The following is a 19,297-nucleotide window of genomic DNA, read 5'->3' on the forward strand; positions in this document are numbered from 1 at the left end:
AAATATTACATTTAAATTTTCCTTTCTAAGTGATTGGATTTTGGAGCAAAGATTAGGAGTAGCGTATCAAAATTTGCTTGTACTCTATGTTACGTCTGCTGCGCAGTGCTTGAGAGCGAAAGGGTGACACAACGGAACGTGCCGGGTGTGATGTGCCAAATATGCATAGGTTCATCTGTATTGGAGAATCTCGGGTTCTGCTGCCCGATTGTCTAGGGGACATTGTTGGTGCGTGCCACGGATCGCAGTGGTCAATGCACTATCAATGGATTCTTGTTAGCATAAGATCCACGTGGTTTTACGATGTTTTCTCTTAATTTCATAATTTCATAAATCTTCGATAATTTCTCGACATTTTTTCAAAGAACACGATTTTTATTATAAGCGTGGTTATAATATATAAGGACTTGTAGGGAATTTTAAGGAAGTTATGTTGTTGCATCTGTATGAAGTTAGTATATTTGTGTTGCAGCATTCGTTCTATCGAAAATTTTCAAGCTATTAGAAGAAACATTATTTAAAGGAATTTAAAATTATTTAAAGGTATTACACTGGCGTCATACGTTACTAAATACAAGTTCCACTCGTAACGTAGGTTTATCATGAAAAAAAGTTCTTATAGCTTCGTCATTAATCATTACACTTAAGCTAATCTTAGTGAATAGAATAATTAATAAGCTCCTCGGATTATGAATTAACTAACGAACATAATTCGATCGGATGAGCACAAAAACAGTGCGCAATTTATTAGTATACCATCTGTTCTCGTTGCTCATTTACAAGACGAGCTTCCACTGAGATCTTTCTCAAGTTTGAAAGCCTATTTCCAAATGGCACTAATCGATCGTATCAATCAAGGTATCTATCTAGTAGAATCATCCGCCAAAATAAGGTATATGCTTCATAACTAAATTTCCTCAAACTAAAACAAACTGACCCTGACAACCTATCACGGCAAGATCAAAGAAGGTGTAATATAACGAGAGAGAGAGCACGATTCGTCCGATTGAGTAGCGAGTAATCGGGTAGTTGGGTTGACTCGCGCTAGCGACTGCCAAGAAACCAGACGATTTTCGCGACAGCACTCGTCAACTATGACTGCGACGGCGACTGCGGCGACGACAGCAGATGTGTGACGATAGTGTGGTGGTGGCGGTAGCGGTGGCGGTGTTGGAACCGGCGGCGGCTGCGGTGGCGGTGGCGGTGGTAGCCGTGACGGCGGTAGTGGTGACAGTAGCGATGGCGGCGATATGGAGAATCGAAAGAGGCTGCAACGGTGAGGAAAGAAAGAAAGAGAGGGTGTCCCATGCGTAAGAAAGGGTTAGAGAGCGATGAGATGCAAGAGAAGAAGAGAGAGGAGAAAGAGAACAGAAACAAGACGGATGTGTAGGGAGGAGTAAAGGTAGTAAGTACACACTACACATAGAGGTGAGGGACAGGCGCGCGAGACGCGGCAGAAACTCGAGGGACGGAAAGGGGCGAAAAGCGACGAGCGCCACCGAGACGAGACGAGGCGCGACGAGGAAAGACGATGAAGGCCGACGGGGGTCGCGCACCGCGGCGCTGAACGCAGTGCCATCCGATAGGCAGCACCGTTTGCTCCACGGATCTTCGGCTCGCTCGGCTTCGAGCTTCGGTCGTTCGCTGCGTACGATCCACACGCTCGATCCGCCGCTTCTCCTTCCTTTTTCGTTCGTCTTGGCGTGGCTGCCGTGGCGTCCATGCCGAGAAAGGAAAAGCCAGCATCGACACGCTGCGCACGGTGGAAAACACGGGGCCGCCGCGAAGACGCGTGCACTGGTCGTGTGTGTCGTTGCCGCGCGTAGTTTTACGTGTACTGCGTATACGTCTGATCGTGCTCGTGAACAGAGGTGCCCCCTCTTCTCGTCCCAAACGGCGAACGCGCGGTGGTCAACACGGTGCGTGTGCTTGTCTCCTTCCTTTTTCTCGCACTCTTAGCCTCTTTTTTTTTACTTTACATCCTTTCTCGCTTCTTTTCGTCTTTTGCCTTTCGCCTAGCGCACGTTGTTGTTGTCTTTCTTTTCGACGATTCTCTCAGTCTCTGTTCTTTTTTTCCCTTCTCCCTCTTACTCTGTTTTTTTTTCCACTTTGTTTTGCTTTTTTTTCTACCATCGATCGATATTGTCTTTAATCGTTCACTGTGCCATGTGATTCCACTGAACCACACTTCACACAACCATAGCAAACGACAACGTGCGTGATAGAATTTCCTGCGAGGGGATACACGAGTTTTCATCGTGTACGCAAAAGGTATAGGTATACTCATTCTCGGAACGCAAGAGAGACCCAGCATGGCCGCCCAGCACAAGACGAGTCAGAGTCAGAGTTCCTTACCGGTGTCCACACTATAACGGCAGCACGCTCTCTGTCTCCTTTCCTCTCTTCCTCCCTTTTGCTCTCTCTGTTTCTACCCGCCTTCTCCCGCCGTGTTTCAAAGCGTACACACTTGCGCTTCATCCTCTTTCCTCTTATACGTGCACATACAGACACGTCGCAATCTGTCTTCGTTTTTGCACAACGTTGTTGCTCTCGTTGCGTCGCTTTCTCGCTTTCTCGCTTTCTACTCCACGCTTTTCCCTCGCAGTTCGTTCCTACGTCTGTCCACGTCTCTTCGTTTCGCGCATACCCTCCACTCAAGTCGTGTTTTTCTCACTCTTCCTTGCGGGCTGGCCGGTTTCTCTTTCGCTCCCTTTCTCTCCCGGTTTCTGCATCTCTCTTTCGTTCTTGTCCCCTGATCGCGCCTTTCATTCGAAAATAGAACGTCACCGCGCGTGCCGCGCACATTTTTCCTCATGAAAACAGCGAATTCCCACTCGCTGACACGCGCGCGCGAGACACAAGCGAGCGCTCGTGTCGTGTTCTAACCTCACTTTCTGCGAAAAATTCTGCGGATTGATCGATATCCAGCCCATTAACACGTGCATATAAACTAGTTAAAACTTCTGTCCAGTGTTTCGCAACACGTAGTTCACTTAAAGTCCTATAGAAATAAAAAAAATTCCATTAACTTTTTGATCATACCATTTAATTTCATGCACACATGGCATGCAGTTTTCTTTTTCATTTGATCGATCATAATTAATCAGATGATTTAATAGAGGTGCTATTTATTGCTCCCAACGAAAAATTATTCCACGTACTTAGGTGGCGTGTTTAATTGCTGTTGCGAGCTGATACACGAAACATGTGGTGCATCGATGGTCGATTTTTAGTCAAGTTTGGCAAGTGTCAGACGCATAAGAGCCGATGTAATATTTTTATCGCGGCCAATAGACTCTAATAGGAAGGTTACTGGCTTTTCATTTATCGTCTGTTGGCTTTGTTACGGTGTCAGACGGAGGCAGACGTCCGACGATATTCTGGCGGGAGAGACTCGTAAAAATAGTGTCTTCACCATTTCCTCCCTTCGGCTCCCGCGACTATAATTAGCACTATTCGCCGTTTTCTGCGTAAACAAACATTCGCTGCTTTGTGTTGTGGCAGCCTCTTTTATCGTCGCTTGTGTGATTTCCTGTTCGATAAAGTACGTCGAACAAACACCAGGGAAAAACACACGGCTATCTACGGCAGTCACATCGGTGTGTCGTTGGCTAATGTCGACGGTCTATCGATGCTACACGAGTTTTGCATTAGGAAAGTGTGGACAGTAGAAACAAGACCACTCTGTTCTCGAACCACCGCGTCCCTTTTCCTCCTTCGTGATTCTACGTTGGCGTATTTCTAGGAGACGTTTGCCTGTAGCAGAGAGGTGGACTGAACTATTCATGTCCGACGACCGTTCATAAAAATAGGATTTTAGTGATTTCTCCCTACGATGCTGCGCTTAATGGTGCCTAGCATGCCTGGGTAAATATGTACATTTTCCGGACATTCTTCCCTCGATTCTCTCTTTTCATCGATATTTAGTAATATTCACGCGTTTTACCGCTAATGCATCGAAATTGGATATTTTGGATTTTTCGAAGGCATCGTACAATGACCAGTCACGCGATACATAGTCATCATAGATATATAGTAGATATGTAATTTAATATGTACGAAGACCAGACACTTTTTCTTTTACAAAAGAGCAATTTTGAAATTCAATATGTTGTCAACCAATGTCAGGTCGAAACTATCCTCGTGTTTGATTTTCGGATTAAATACATATTTGCTTTCTGTCAGCCTTGAACATATAAAGGAAAATATTAATGGCATCACTCGCGCAGACGAATATTAATTAAGTTAAGAAGTAGAGTTCTAAATCCCATGCGACTTCGCAAATCAGGGCACGGTTGAACTAGTGTCATAAATGAAATTGTACAAGTTACAAATTACAGCTTATCAAACACTCTAATAGATTCTCTCGCATAACAGCGCCAAGTTCGATACGAATGAAACCGATGAAGGGCTTCGGGTAGATTTTACAAATTATGTACATGTCAGCTAATTATCATATTTTGTGTAAAATTGTAAAATTACAAAATAAACGTTTCTAACCTATAACTGGTAACTTGTCTCTTAATTCATTATTATTAGTAGATTATTTTATAAGTTATTGTGTATCAGCTGGATCGCATAACTTTCCGCACCAGCTCGTTGTATGACGTCGCCTCGACGAACGTGATATCAATCGTTATCGTTGTTTTTCTTTTTATCAACAACATCGTGAATACTGATTAGCGTTTATCTCGACTGTTGCCGACTATGCATCCAGAATAATTACTTCTCGCGCGGCCATTATATTTATTCGCGTTTACCGCCAAGGGCCACGATATTCTGCGTGTAAAGGGCCACAGGGAACAGAGTTCACCGATCCTCCACATAAATAATAAATCCACGCGATGCGAGGTAGATCTCGACAAGCAGCACTCGAAATCTCGAGTGCACGTTCCGCGGGGCAACATTTTCATTTTTATGCTGTATGTGCGTGCTTGCACGAGAACTCGTCTTACAGAAAAGCAAGGGAAGGGAGGGACGCGTTTCACGTGTGTTGGACATCGTCTCGTTATATTGTATCTTGTATGGTCGGTTGCACGCGCGAGCAAAACCGTAGAGACAAAAGAGGGATGTAAAGGGGAAACGAAACGAGGGTACGAAACGAATGAGTCGACATCCGTTCGTCAACTATTTCTTTACTCGTATTTTACCAAGTTATAGAAGTCACGGCTTCGTAGATCAGAATGAGACAGTGCATGCTGCACGCTACTCTTTCTTTTTATCACGTGACCGTCTACTCTTGTTCGTAACCGACGTTATCGTTTTGATACCGTTGTGTGTTCCATGTCTTTGTTCCAGCGATCTTTAGCGTTAGAGTCTCGATTTTCGACGTATACGTATAGGGTGTCTTGTGCAAATCAGAGAATTTGATTTTTAATGTTTTGACTAAAGATACCGAGTGACGTTGAATGTAGCCGATCAAACGTAGCTAGAATACTTATTTTAAGAGCGACGATGATTTTTTTGTTGAGAACGTTTAAGAGAAATTTTTTTATTATTATCTTCTTGATGGGTCTTATTCTATGTTGTTATCGAATAATTCGCAAGAGTAGGCATGATGTCACAATTCGTATTCCAAGATTCTTGTTTTTTTTTTCATTTTTTTTTTCATAATTCTAATGAAAATTAGTAAATTAATGTTTCTAGATGCTTAAAAAATAATATAGATTTTAACGTAGGATTTTCTGCGCAATCGACGATATCTAGTCGCTTATACTACCTTCGCACTTCGAAATTATTTCTTTCATTTTATCTGAACGCATAATCGAAACACCCAATTGTACTTTCATATCAGACGAAGCAAAGCGTATCTGTATAGACAGACTTTTGAGCTTGTTTCTCTGCGTTCCATTGATCGAATTTATTACGTATCTATCTCCTTTGTTTTTTCTTGTCGCAAATTGCAGCTGTTCATATCACACATGTACGAGTGGTTACATGTATCGGAAACAAATGATAACAAACCTGCTGCCAATTATTCGCTTTTTTTTTCAATCCATAGCTTCGTAAAAAGACTTTTAAATTCATTAATACGTACTCTAATATGTATTTGAATAATTTCTTTGATCCTTAACTACAGACGTGCATATCATCATAAATTGCTTTTCTTTAATCGAGCTACCGATCAACTCCATAAATTGAAAAGTACAGACTATTGATGATATTAGAAATACCGGTTTTTCAACTTACCTGACAGTTAAGCGATATAAATCAAGTTATTCGAATTGAGTGATTTGTTTCTTGAGGATCGAACATCAGTTCGCGTATTTATGTATATACCACATGAAGCCAAGAAATTAACAAGTAGCAGAGTCGATTAATATTACTTTCAACAAGATCAATTAACAAATCGTGCGAGACTAATACCCTGTAATAACAAATCTATATTACTATCTGTTACAGATACGTCGTAATTCCTCCTGGAGACCGATAACTGGGGTCGATTTTCCGAAAATTCGTTGGATCGGAACTCGCGAGTGCGGTGAAGGAACGAACAATACAGAGAATGCCAGGGCGGGCAGCGGAGGCGCGTGTACTCGCGAATGCTCGTCCGGCGATCGTTCGCGACAACGATCGGCACGACTCGCGATGATGGCGGAGCGCGATCGCGTAGCAGCGATATCGTCGGTGGAGTTGGCGCGACGCGGATACCTCGGTAGAAACGTTCGACACGCGACGGGATAAATGCGAGACCGAAATCTCGTGGGTGAACCAGTTGTCGCGGCGACGAAGAAGAAAAAGAAGAAAAAGAGACACCTGGAGTCGGGTCGATACAAACGGAGCCCGAGCTGGTTCCGGATAAAGGTGAGAGCAGGTGTTTTACTAAGGAGGAACGATAATAGGAGGTTGGATGTAGATCAGAAGGAGGAGGAAGAAGAAGAGGCGGAGGAGGGGTCGAGGAATTTTGGAGTGGATAGCGAGACGACAGATCTCGAGGAAAAGGAAGAAAAAACGAGAAGAAGAAGGTGTATTGGAAATATTGCAATTCAAAGGATCCACTGTAGACAAGATCGGCCTATAACCAGCTGGACTGGACGGCCTCGCGAGTTTTCGTTGTAAGGCCGGGAGTTGTGGGGGTCACCACGGGGGCGGGGGTGGGTTTGCCCCTGCTTCTTCTGGTCGTCGGTGTTCTTGGTAATCAAGCGTGCACGACGACGGCTGCACCGGTGGTTTCCGATCCGCACGTGTCCCTCGATGCTACGCCTCCTCGTCTTCTGCCTCGATCAACGGACCGTTCATCGTCGTCGTCGTCATCATCATCGATATTGTCATCATCGTCGTTCCCGTCTTCCTTTCGAAGAGCCATTTACAAGGGTCGATTTTCCAATCACCATCCGGAGAACCCAACCTACGAGAGCGCCTCGAAGGGAGAACTGGATTATCACGAGGTATCGTTGCTACCGGGCGAACGAGAAGACCCGAACGGTCTCGACGGGGATCGGTTGCTCTCTGCCTGGGAACGAACGAGAATCGATACCATCGGAAAGAAGGATCCTTCTTCCCCTGTAGTAGCAGGCGGAAGAGGAGGCGAAGAAAGTGAAGGAGGCGGAAAAGAAGGAAGAGGAGGAGGAGGTCTGGCTCACGAGAGGACCAAGTCGAGACGGCGACAGGTCGCCGCAGTGAGCCTGCTCGATGATCGAGGATCATCCTCTTTAAGCCCCGTCGAACCATACCAATTGGCTACGAGATTTTTTCGTCCTCGTAACACGGAACCATCTTCGATTCATATCGACGGAGTCGAACCAGAAATTCGTCGAGGCGGTATTATCTTTACCGCGAGCGAAACAACTGGCAGTGACTCAACGTTATCATCGTTGGCTTTCGAGGACGCTGTCGGTGATACCTTATCGAACGAAAATCGTTCGACGACCACGGGAACAACAACAACAACGACAACGACGACGACGACGACGACGACGACAACGACGACGACGACGACGACGACGACGACGACGAAGACGACTACGAAGACGACGACGTTAACAAGAAGAACAGCAAAAACGGCGACTACGGTAACTACGGTACTACCAGTCCCTTGGACTAACACGTCGTTTCGTTTGGTTCATCGAACTGTGCCTAGATTATCGGACGACGAAAGTGTAAATTCGGGTAAATCCGCTGGTAGACGCAACAGGAAGGCTAAAGACGAAGAAAAAGTGGTAGAGGTAGATATCTCGTCTCGTAAAGACGACAGGGATAGGTTCGCGTTCGCGGGGGACCGTAGTAGTGGTGAGGTCAAAGGTGGTGGTGGTGGTGTCGTCGAGTGGACCACAACAGTCGCCAGGCCGATGTCAGCGTGGTCGTATCCTGAAGATGAGGAGCCGGGAGCTGGAAACGTAAGGACACGCTCGAGGCCGAAAGAGGCGGCGAGCGAGGACAAGGAGGCCGAGAGTGGCGAAGAACAGGTCAAGGTCACGGTAACAGAAGCCAAAGGCTCATCGTCTACGTCGACTACGGCAAGGACCACGAACACGTCGCCGACGACCACACAGTTACCACCACCGAGTCAAGATACCTCTATGGAAGCACGTGAGTACCACGAAATCTATTCTTCTTCTTCTCCTTTTTCTCCTCTTTTCTTTGCGTCTCTACGCACAGGCGTTCTCTCTCGTTCCGACCACCAAAGAGAGTTTCCGACCCGTGGCCGGCTCGGCTCGTCTCTTTCTGTCGGAGGCTACACGCGAGCCGCGTGTCTCTCGCGTTGCTTCTTTTGCCGTGCCTCTCCCCATGGACGTGTTTACAGGAACCGAAGCTCGACGCAGGACCCTTGGTCAGGTTATTTTTAACTATTCTAACCGTGCGGCCACTTTCTCCTTGCCCTCTCCCTTCGCCCTCCAAGTCTTTCTACCTCGCGTTCGTCTCCGTGATGTCTCGTGCCGCTTGTGTTCGCGCGTCTCACTATGACCTCGTGTTCTACTCGTTCTGGGTCCTTTCGTTTTAGGTCTTAGGCTGTGGTTACGATGGATGCGTATTCCGGCCAATTGACGTTCTGACCTGATGAACTCGATACCGCGATGTATTAGGTTGTTTTAAAAGATTTGTTCATTTTGTAAGAAAATAATAGACTCGCAACATTTCTTCTTTTATATTATTTCATTGAACTACGTATGATCCATTCTGTCTGCCAATGGAACAGTAAAATAACGTAAAATAAAAAATGTTGCGTATCTATTGTTTCCTTATGAAAGGAAAGAAACTTTTGAGACAACCATTAGATTTATTATTTTTATTATAATTATTAATTAAAATGTATAATATGTATAATATTGTATAATAATGTATAAATGTATGATACATAAATTTTGAACGAGCGTGTACATTGCAGTCCTCGAACGTTCCATTCGTCAAAACATCAAGTTGATTCGAGTACGCATCCACTGTACCCATACGCGTGGAAAAGATCGTTGTTTGTTCGTATAGTGACTACTTTTTCGCTTTCCTTTTGACGAGTTTTGCCTTTTTAAGCTTTTCGTTCGTTTCAACCCTTTGAAGGAAGGAAGGGATGCAGGGCGGGATAAAAAGAGAGCATATCCTGTAAACACGTTTCTCTTCTCATTTTGGAGCAGCATATTATGTACTTTTGCTTTTGATCTTATTCAATGATATCGAAAAACAGTACTTGTACTACCATAATATCTATTGCTCACATATTATACGTATTATTTTTTATTACAAATATTGAAATCGCGTAACTTTCGCACATTTGATAATCGACTTATAATTCAACAGTTATACCATGTATCGTAGAATTGACAGTAAATAGGAAATAACGAAGAAACAATTAGCTGAAACTGACGAGATGTAAATATTTCTCAACCGCTACAAAATTTAAGAATTATTCGATCGTATAAATTAGTTTTGATTCATCGTCGGTATAAATTACCTAAAGTTACCTATAAACACCAATTGCTTGTTTAATCAAAAAGTTACTCCAACTTACTGTTAGAACCTGCTAATAACAACGATTACTCCAAACGATATTATGTAAATAATAGTTCACGTTCACCGTGTTACAATACAAACTTAACTCGAAGCGTCGTTGGCGAAAGGAAGGAAGGATTCAAGTATAAAAGCGTGCGAAGCCTACCTTGATGAAGAAGGGAGTGGAAGAAGAAGAAGAAGAGGTGGAAGAAGAAGGCAAGCTCGCCGTGAGAGACGTGCGCATCTCGTGTGTTTTTGATTACGCTTGCACGACCGTACGCTGGCTGCGTACGACGTACGGCTCGTGACTTCGCGTATGAATCAGCCAGCTATTCTTTTCGCTCACTGACCGACCGCCGACTTCGTTTCTTCTCTCGGCATGCTCGTCTCGCTCTCTTACCTTGTCGCACACATCGGCCCGCTTTCATCGTGTCCTTGTCCGTTCGAGCGAATGGGACGAGCGAACAACACGGCCGAATCCACGGCGATATCACGCCGTTTTCTTCGCCACCTCCTCTTTTTGCCCTTCTGCGTCGCCCTTCGCCACGACCAACTTTGTACCTTCCTCGTCAATCTTCCTATACGCTTCGTTCCGCGTAAACCTACCATCGGGGAAAGCGGCTCTCAGCTCGATGGATGCGAGATCCTTGCTCTAGGATCAGCCTTGAATTTCTCCCCGAGTCTTTCAGATCTTGGGATTTGGATGGTTTTTCTTGGACATATTAGGTCGGCCGAAAAGTTTCCTTCGTTTTATAAGGAAATAATGGATGCACAATATTTCCCGTTTGATATTATTTTATCGAACTACGTATGATCCATTTTATCAAAATAAAGATCACAACGTTCGACAGATTAGGCTTCATGTTTGTAAAAGACACTTTTCGGACAACCGGACATTGTAAATTACCGTTGTTTTTGGCAGATAGTTTTTAATAGGAATCTTGGGAATTATTCTACCGTAAATTATTTCTTAATAGGAGTATCGAGAACTTAGGAGATTTTCTGTAACCATTGTGTTGAGATTGTTGAATCGTGGAAGACCTACATACGTGTACGTATATTGTGCATCGAGAATTTTCATGTCATCGTTGCATCATACACATCTTCGCTCTGTATTACAGATTTTAGTGCAACCTTGACGACTTTTCGATAGATAATTAGCTACAATTCGGTATAGTAACAATTTAGAATAAACTGTAATTCTTGTAGAACGTAAAATTACAGCTTGCTATTATTGTAGGCAAAAACATGTACATAACGATACAAACGAAATTGTACCTAAATAGAGATTTCACTCCCAGAGTATTACGATATTACTTTACTTGAAGTATTTTCAACATTCCTGTACATTCATAATTTTTCTATGTTTACATATTTTCGCTTTACTTGTAAATATCTAACGATTCTTCGTTACAACTATTTGTACACATACGTACGTACGTACATATCCCACTGAGCGATTAAATTCCATTGTGTACAAAATCGTCTTAATCTAAAAGAGAATGACGCGTTCTAATATACTGAGAATCTCAACCGAAGATACGCAATGACAATAAACGTATTGAGATCGTTTCGAGTCAATGAACAAACAAATCTAATCAATGATCGTGTCAACGAGACCGAGCACTCATTAACGTCGAAATTCACGAATACACACGGACCAAGTACAAAGAAAGATCCGCTTTTTGGGGAAGCGTCGCGGTGTTTTATAGGCGTCGCGTCGTCGTTGTTTGCAATAACATCGGGATATCTGTATTTGGCGAATGCCGCTTTAAAAGCGTTGATAAAGCCGCGGAACCGACCGGTGGTTTATTTTAGATTATAATGTTGCATATCGCTGTGTGTAATCTCGATAAATAGCTCGTTAATTCCGCTTGATCATAATAAGATAACCGCGCGTTGGCAACGCGCCAAAAATTTCGACATTCCCAGATTCTGCCCGGTCCCTTGTCTCTCCGGCTCTTTCTTTCTCTTTTTTTTCTTTTTCTTTCCTTCTCTTTACTATCTTCCGACCCTCCCTCTGGTGCCTCTTCCATTTTTTCCGCGTCCGACGATTCATTGCTTCTTCTAATTAACGCACCCTCGTACCAAAGATTCATGCTTCTTTGAAGTCAGCTGTATCGCTTTCTTTAAATTCACCGTGGTTAAAATCCACGTTCCCTCTGATTTTATAAACTTTCGCGCTACCTTCTTCCCCGTTTTTCTCGCTTTTCCAATAATATCGATAAGCAGCGTGACGAACAATGGCTGCGAATGTTCACAGGCACGTGCGCAAGAAATTTAACAATATTGGCCATCGTACGCGGAATTCGTCGTGTAAAAGCGCGGATTGATCGATCTAACGCATAAGAGTAGGATATATTTTTCTTAGATCGAGTTTCGTTAAATATCGCGCTAAATGTTATATAACAGCGTAGAAGAATTTGTGGGAAGTTTAACGGTGTGAGAATCTGTTACTGTTCGTGTCGGCTGGTTCATCGTATTTATGGAAAAGAAGAATCGTAGAATTTATAGAAGAGTTCAATGACTTGGAATATATATATAGTTTTTAATCTTGAATTTATGAGGGGATTTTAGAAATGTTAGTAACAAAAAGCAATGGCGCGGCAATAACTGACCATTTTTCTTGCTTTTTCTCTCGAGATGAATTTTTCTTTCCACAATGAACGCAATATAATGTACGATTTATCGTGCGATACACTCGAATTCAGAGAATAATTCAGGAATGTATTTTTTAATTCAGAAATTTATGAATTTATACAAAAGAATCGGAGTCTGGTGGTTGGTTTTGGAATTGATCGGATCGGAACGTAAAATTTTGCCTTTGTTTCTTGTTCTCGTGTTGATTTCCGTGTCTAATTCCGCATTCCAGGAACAGGCGGCTAGTCCAATTGTAGTTCAGCTGAATCAAGGTCAGAAGATCGCGTTGCTCGAGTTTATTGCATTAAGATAGCCGAGATCGTTGTGTCTGTCTAACAGGCCTAATTTACCGTGCGCGTGTTGTCGTACATGAAATCTTTACGCTGATCTATCTATCTGCCGACGAATATAGATAACACTATCGTCGGTTTACCTATATAACGTTGGAAATATGCATTTTGTGATAGTGTGTTTCGTGATTAATTCGATTAACCCAATATTTTCTATCTCGCTCCATTCCTCTCTTTCGTAATAGATGAAACATATTCCTTTATATTCCGTTTACATTTAATCTTTCTCTCTTGACATCGTTTAAAGGTAAATTATTTATTTGTAACTTTCCTGTAAGATAAATAACAAATTTATACGAATATTCCATTCTCATCTAGAGATATACAAGAACGTTTTACAAATCGAGCGAATCTTACCTTTAACTCTACGATTGTCTGCTTAACGAAAGTAACGTTCTATCTCACAATTCTAAATATGTACGTGTGTATGCACTCATATGGCCACTGTACGTACGACACTGTGTTCCGAGAACAACAGAGTTCGGTATTATAGTAAGTGGCATACACTGTCGATCGTAAGTGTTAAGACACCTGCTGATACTTACGCTGATATTATTTATTAAATTCCTTGTGTATCTGTAATTTTTCGTTCACACGATACGAGTTGACGTGGAGACGATGATCGAGCCAGCTAATTAAATGAAATTGATACAAGTATCTTGACTTGGCTTCAATTTCTCGCTTTGTAGGACACGTAAACGAAGTTTTCTCCAATCTTGTGTTGGACAATAAACACGTAAAAACATTCGCAACCAGTGCTCTGTCACCATGGAACAGAGATGATCGAACATTTTGCTGCGCAATCGTTCCACCAAAGACGACTCGCTGTTGCTTGTTGCGGAAATATGTATGCGAAATTCATCGTGTGAAAACGCGGGTTGCACGCGAACGTACAGTCTCCGGGTGTATTCCGATGTCGTTACTTAACGTGTTTATTTCGGTGAGCTTCTGTAACCCTCGAGGCGTTTTTTTTACGAGCTAATTCGTGATCTGGATAGTTCCCAAAGGCGAGTTCTGGTGAGCGTGGCGATACCGGGTACCCGGTATAAGAGGAATGACTAAATGGTCTGACTAACCGGTCAGGTATTCCAAAACCCGACCTTATTTTCACCGCTATAGAGAAGTGACACGTGAGTGACAAGGAGGGCAGGTAGTTTTCGTGGTAGTTTGCGTGGAGACGCGTACGAATTCCAGTCCGGTATTTTAGTGGTTTTCATCGCGCGACGCGACGCGCGGATCCCAAGGGACGGGTATACAGATTTCCCGTTCGAAACGATAAATTTACCGCCGCGGCGACTTTATTTTAAACGTTTCGCGCTATTCTCGCGCCGTTGAATTCGTCAAGATACACACGTTGTGAGTTTAGCCATCACGCGACGATCCTCAACTCCAATTATACGTACCGAACCGTATATGTGTACGACTATAACGTAACGTTGCTTTTTTAACCCATGTTATACCAGGATAAGCATCCTCAACGACCCCAATATTTGTTCTTTTTTTTTTTTGTCTTTGTATCATATACGAGACGATTGCGAAAGATCGTAAGACGTTCAGAAATCTACGAAGGAGTAATAATAATACGAGAGATCAAAATGTTTCAAAAAGACCTCTCGAAAAATGTTCTCAAAGAGTTCTAAAACAGATGAACGTACCTTTGCATCGTGTTCAAATTATTTTATCCACTATTCAAAGATTTAATTCGCCCACTTTGCTCGCGTTAATCCTTCCTTCTTGTTGTAAGATCGAGCGACGTAGAGTTGCAACGTAACTGATCTTGATCGATTCGTGCCAGATAATCTGTGACGGAGGCTGCGTTACGCGTGCACTGTGCACGCACGATCTTTAACGACGAATCTCCTGGAATAGACGAAGAGAGAGGAACCTTTAGGCCGTGAAACAATAGATTGGCAAAGCCGGGTAGACACGATGATTATCTTTACGACTTTGTAATAGTATAATGACGTGTTATTAGGCGGACAAATTGGTTCTAATAATTACAACCGTCTGAAAGTTTGGTTCCCATTCCCACGCTGAAGCAACCAAGCCTCGGCCTCCATCGTCTCCCGTATACGGTCACGCGAAAATATGCAAACTGTCCCAGGAATTTCACGTGCGATCCCGCGGCGCGTTGCGAAACGCGAGCACCGCCTTTTTCCCGCCCACTGATGCAGATTTATTTGCGCTTTCGTTCCGCGGTAATTATTCACCGGGGGTCCTTTCTCGGGGTCGTTCTCTTTCCAAAGTTAAAGTGCACACCGCGTAAACTGTATCGTTAAAGACAGTAATGTAAATTTGATTTATGGCCACGGACCCGGACCATGCTATTTTTAAGATTCGCGCGATCTTTCAACCCCGTTACTTTCACAGAAGTGTTCTCACTTCGTAATCTACGAATCTTAATCGCTAACCGATGATCATCGAGCTTCGCATCTTCCTGCTACTTTGGACGACGATGGATGCCTCGCGGGTGTCTTGTTGAGATTCTGTCACGCGCCATTTAAACGTCTAACTCGATGAAAAATAAAAATTGCCATTTTGAAACTGTAATTTTGGAATTGTAAAAGTGTCGAAAGAAAGGGGACGGTTTTCCGATTTAAACGTAGAAGTTGCCAGCGTCTCTCAACGTTTGTATGGTTTGTCATAGATTCTATGTCGTATATAACGAACTCTCTCCTTGTTCTTTATCAAGTTTGAGCAAATTTTGCTCCTTGATCGTTAAGTCAGAGAAATACTATCATGAATTTGACCCGATAATATTGTACGAAAGTAATTGAAACCAAATTTTCGTCACTCGCCTGTAAGCCAATGATACGAACCGGGGCTTGATAAAGCTGCGAATCTAAGATTCGACTAAAGATCGAAACCATCGGTTCAAAATACTTGAAAAATCCGCACGTCGTAGTTTCGTGACGGACAACGCAAGGGTTAAACATTTTCGCTGTGGTTGAAACGTGACGGCTGGCGCGAGAGCACGGCCGGGTGAAACCCCTCGATCGAGCTGTGGCTCTCGACAAATGCCTCGCGGATTCGTAATTTTTGTTCTCCCCTCGTCGAGAAGGGAGAATAAGAAAGCGAACGGGGGCGAGAGACTGTTGGCGAGAGAAAGAAGGAGTCCCTTAAAAGTGTAAAGAAGATGGAACAAGTGAGCGAGAAAGGGAGAGAAGCGGGTGGCACAAAGGCGACCTGGTACAACGAACGGAATCGCGGAGAGAAGGTTGGAAAGAGAAAAGATCGGGAGGTGGAAAAAGTGACTGAAACGTTAGAGAGTGAGAGAGAGAGAGAGAGAGAGAGGGTGGGAGAGAGAAAGAGAAAGAGTAGGTAACTCTCCTGCGGAAAGGAGCACTCCTGCGATGAGAAGGAACGGAGAGATGGGCTGGAGAGAAACAAGAAAAGGGTTAACGTCCTTTCGTTCGCTCCTTCTTCTCTCTCCTCTCTCTACTCTCATCCTCGTTTCTTCCTCCTTTTTTCTCCCTTTCTCTGTCGTTCATTCTCCTTCGAATCTCTCTCGTCAGCACACCCTTTCCTTTCTCTGCTCTCTGCCCGTCTGCCTCTCTGTCTTGGCTCTTTACCTCTTTCACTATCCCTCTCACCACCATCTCGTTTCTTCTCTTCGCCCTTCTTCAGCTCCGAACACGCACACTCCGCGGCTCGCTCACGCGGGTTTCTACTTCGTACTGTCTCTCCCTCTCTTGTATTCCCCGGTTCCCCGCCATTTATTATTCATCGGCAAGGAAAATTTATATACGTCTTACCGCTCGCCGTCATACTTAATTCTCGATTTACGATTCCGCGGCTCTCACCTTTTTTTTTCTTCGTCTTCTTGGTCGTTTTTCTTTTTGTCGGCGCTGCATGTCTGATGTCGGCGTACTTCTTCGCTTGGCTTCACTCCCTGTCCCTTTTCCCTCTCTCTCTCTCTCTCTCATACACACACACACACACTCTCTCTCTCTTTCTTTCTGGATTGTGCGAGACCAACTTTTGTTCCTTCTTCTTCTTCTTCTTCTTCTTCTTCCTCTTCTTCTTCTTTGGCTGTTCTTTCCGATTTCTTTTCTTTCTCGTCGTACGCCTAAATTTCCCTCGACGACCGACGACGCTTGATAATGGCCCCTCGTTGCGACCCACGGCTCCGTTCATCTTTAAAAGTGAATTACGAACTGAATTATGAACTGGATACTTGGCCTTGTTTTAACCATTCTCCTCGCTTAACTATTTTCGCTTTTATTAGCGAAAGTCGAAATTAAAGGCTTCTTAAGGGGGCGAACGAGATTAAAGCTTTCTCAAGCGAGTACAGTGTAATTTTCTTCTCGGATCTGTTCAATCTTTTTTACAATTATGCGCGTGTATGTGTGAATAAGAATACACAGGTTGTTCGCGATGGTAAATCGGGAAGCAGATGATTCTACGTAAAACAATAAGAATAAGAATTCTTCATACGCGTGAAACGTTGATTCTGAGAAATTCGTTCTGACTTTGGCTCTATAGAAATCCTATAAATCTGGCGTATAAAGGTGTTCTCTTTTACCTAATTCGTTCAAAACGTTTCCAATGAAATTTAAGACAGGACGATGTGATCCTTAATTTGTCGTGTGTAACCCTTTCGAATAACTTCCACAAATTCTTACACCTCACAATTGGACGTCACAATTCCACGAATAGAAAATTTTGACCTGCCAATAATCTTCCTAATAGTTTGATCTAATTATCGCGCCCTCCACAAAATCGCAATGCGCTTTAATTCCAATTCTAATACCTGCGAGCATGTAAACGTGTATACATATATGCTAATACATTGCTAATAAAAAAAATAATAAAAAGATGCTAATTTAAACTATCTTGAGCCGTCGTCTGGACAAATTCTTCCGTTCCACGGAATACGCCAAACTTGACAACCGAAACCAGTTGCAACAGTCATTTATTTGCGACACGTAACTGCGTAAACTGTGCGATCTAAATTATTCAGTGCAAATAACGTGCTGGCTGTGATACATCATACTCTTCCCCGCTGATATTTAATTCATACTTGGAAATTGCACCGAACGAAAGAGGTGTGCGTGTGTATGTACAGGTACATCGTGTCTCTAATTTGTCCGCGTCGATAAACCGGATCGAGCGTGAAAACGACGAGCACCAGTTACATCCAGTTATATCAATCAATCTGGAAGACAGAGACGGCCGGTTACACGACCTCTGTGCTCTCTAGTTGCAACGCCTAATATAAAATTTACCCTCCCTCCGTGTATGCAATGACACGCTTCTTCTCATTTGGCTCAGCCGGGGCTCCACCCGTGATTTATTTCGTTAGGGCGTGATATTTCCAACCGGTGAAAGTATCTTTGAATTCGTCTAATAGATTTAGGGCAAGCATGATTCTAAGGGTAGCTCGGCGTAGGTATAGGTCAACGACAGAGGGGCGCGAAAGGGCTTTGGTCGCTATGGAAACCCTGGCGCAGCGCGTTGACTGTGGGGTGCCTCAAGTTTTTTATGGGCTGGACGATTGTCGGAGGGGTCGGGACTCTAAAAATCGTTACACAGACCTAGATACTCGCCTCTCGTCGATTTACCCTGCCGCGGTCGAAGGAACACTGGCTTCTCTTCTACAAGCTTGCAAACTTTTCCCGATTAAATCTTTGCTGAATCGTTAAAAGAAAAGATTTTATCGTTACTTTCAGACGAAACGTTCCAAGGATTCAGATTTATACTGCTCGAAGCCGTAGGAAATTGCGTAACGTAGAGATCTTCGCGATAGACAGGACTAGGTTCTCAGGTAGTAAGATAAAGAGATTCGCGACTTGGACCGATAGACCGATTCGCTAAAAAAAAAAAAAAGAAAAAAAGTAAATGTTTTAATTATTTCAGACGAAGATGGTCCAATATTGGAATTTGTATCGATAAAATTTGTAGCGGGAAATAGTCAGGTATTGGGATCTTCGAAATCGATACTGTAAGCAAAAGAGGTGTTATAAGGAAATTGTAGTAAGGAGCGTTGTTGTATTTTTGGTTGTACGAAGCATTGTATCAACGCAATCATGAAGATAAGTATATATACAAATAAAACAATGCAGCAACGCGCCACAGTGAACAATACGGAGCAGTACCTCTCTTACCCCTGTGCCTTAGTCTTCTTTTCAGCAACGCACGGTACCTACCTAATGATAATAATTCCGCGTTCTCGTCGACTCTATTCGTTCAACGAGATATTCGTCGTCGTGGAAATACAAATTTTCCACCTTTTGCAACGTACGTCGTTCGAAGCTATGGAAACCATAGTAACGTACAAGTCAGCGGAATAGAGGGGAATAACTTTAGGGGTAGTAGAATCAAGGACAAAGGGGACTCGCCACCTAAACAGCTCGATTGATCAGTCTAGCCGACCAATTAATCGA

General features: G+C 43.4%; 1 protein-coding gene across 1 annotated transcript in view; it reads left to right on the top strand.

The window, feature by feature from the left end:
• Positions 1–6,684: 6,684 nt before the first annotated feature.
• Positions 6,685–19,297, top strand: part of LOC117233667 — a 187,568-nt gene continuing 174,955 nt past the window's right edge. The window contains exons 1-2 of the mRNA XM_033494167.1: positions 6,685–6,909; positions 7,005–8,529. Coding sequence (XP_033350058.1) covers positions 6,685–6,909; positions 7,005–8,529 — 1,750 coding nt within the window. The remainder of the gene's footprint in view (positions 6,910–7,004; positions 8,530–19,297) is intronic.

This window comes from Bombus vosnesenskii, unplaced genomic scaffold (assembly GCF_011952255.1).
Source record: "Bombus vosnesenskii isolate JDL3184/JDL3185 unplaced genomic scaffold, Bvos_JDL3184-5_v1.1 scf7180000013298, whole genome shotgun sequence".
In the NCBI taxonomy this organism is placed as follows: Eukaryota; Metazoa; Arthropoda; class Insecta; order Hymenoptera; family Apidae; genus Bombus; species Bombus vosnesenskii.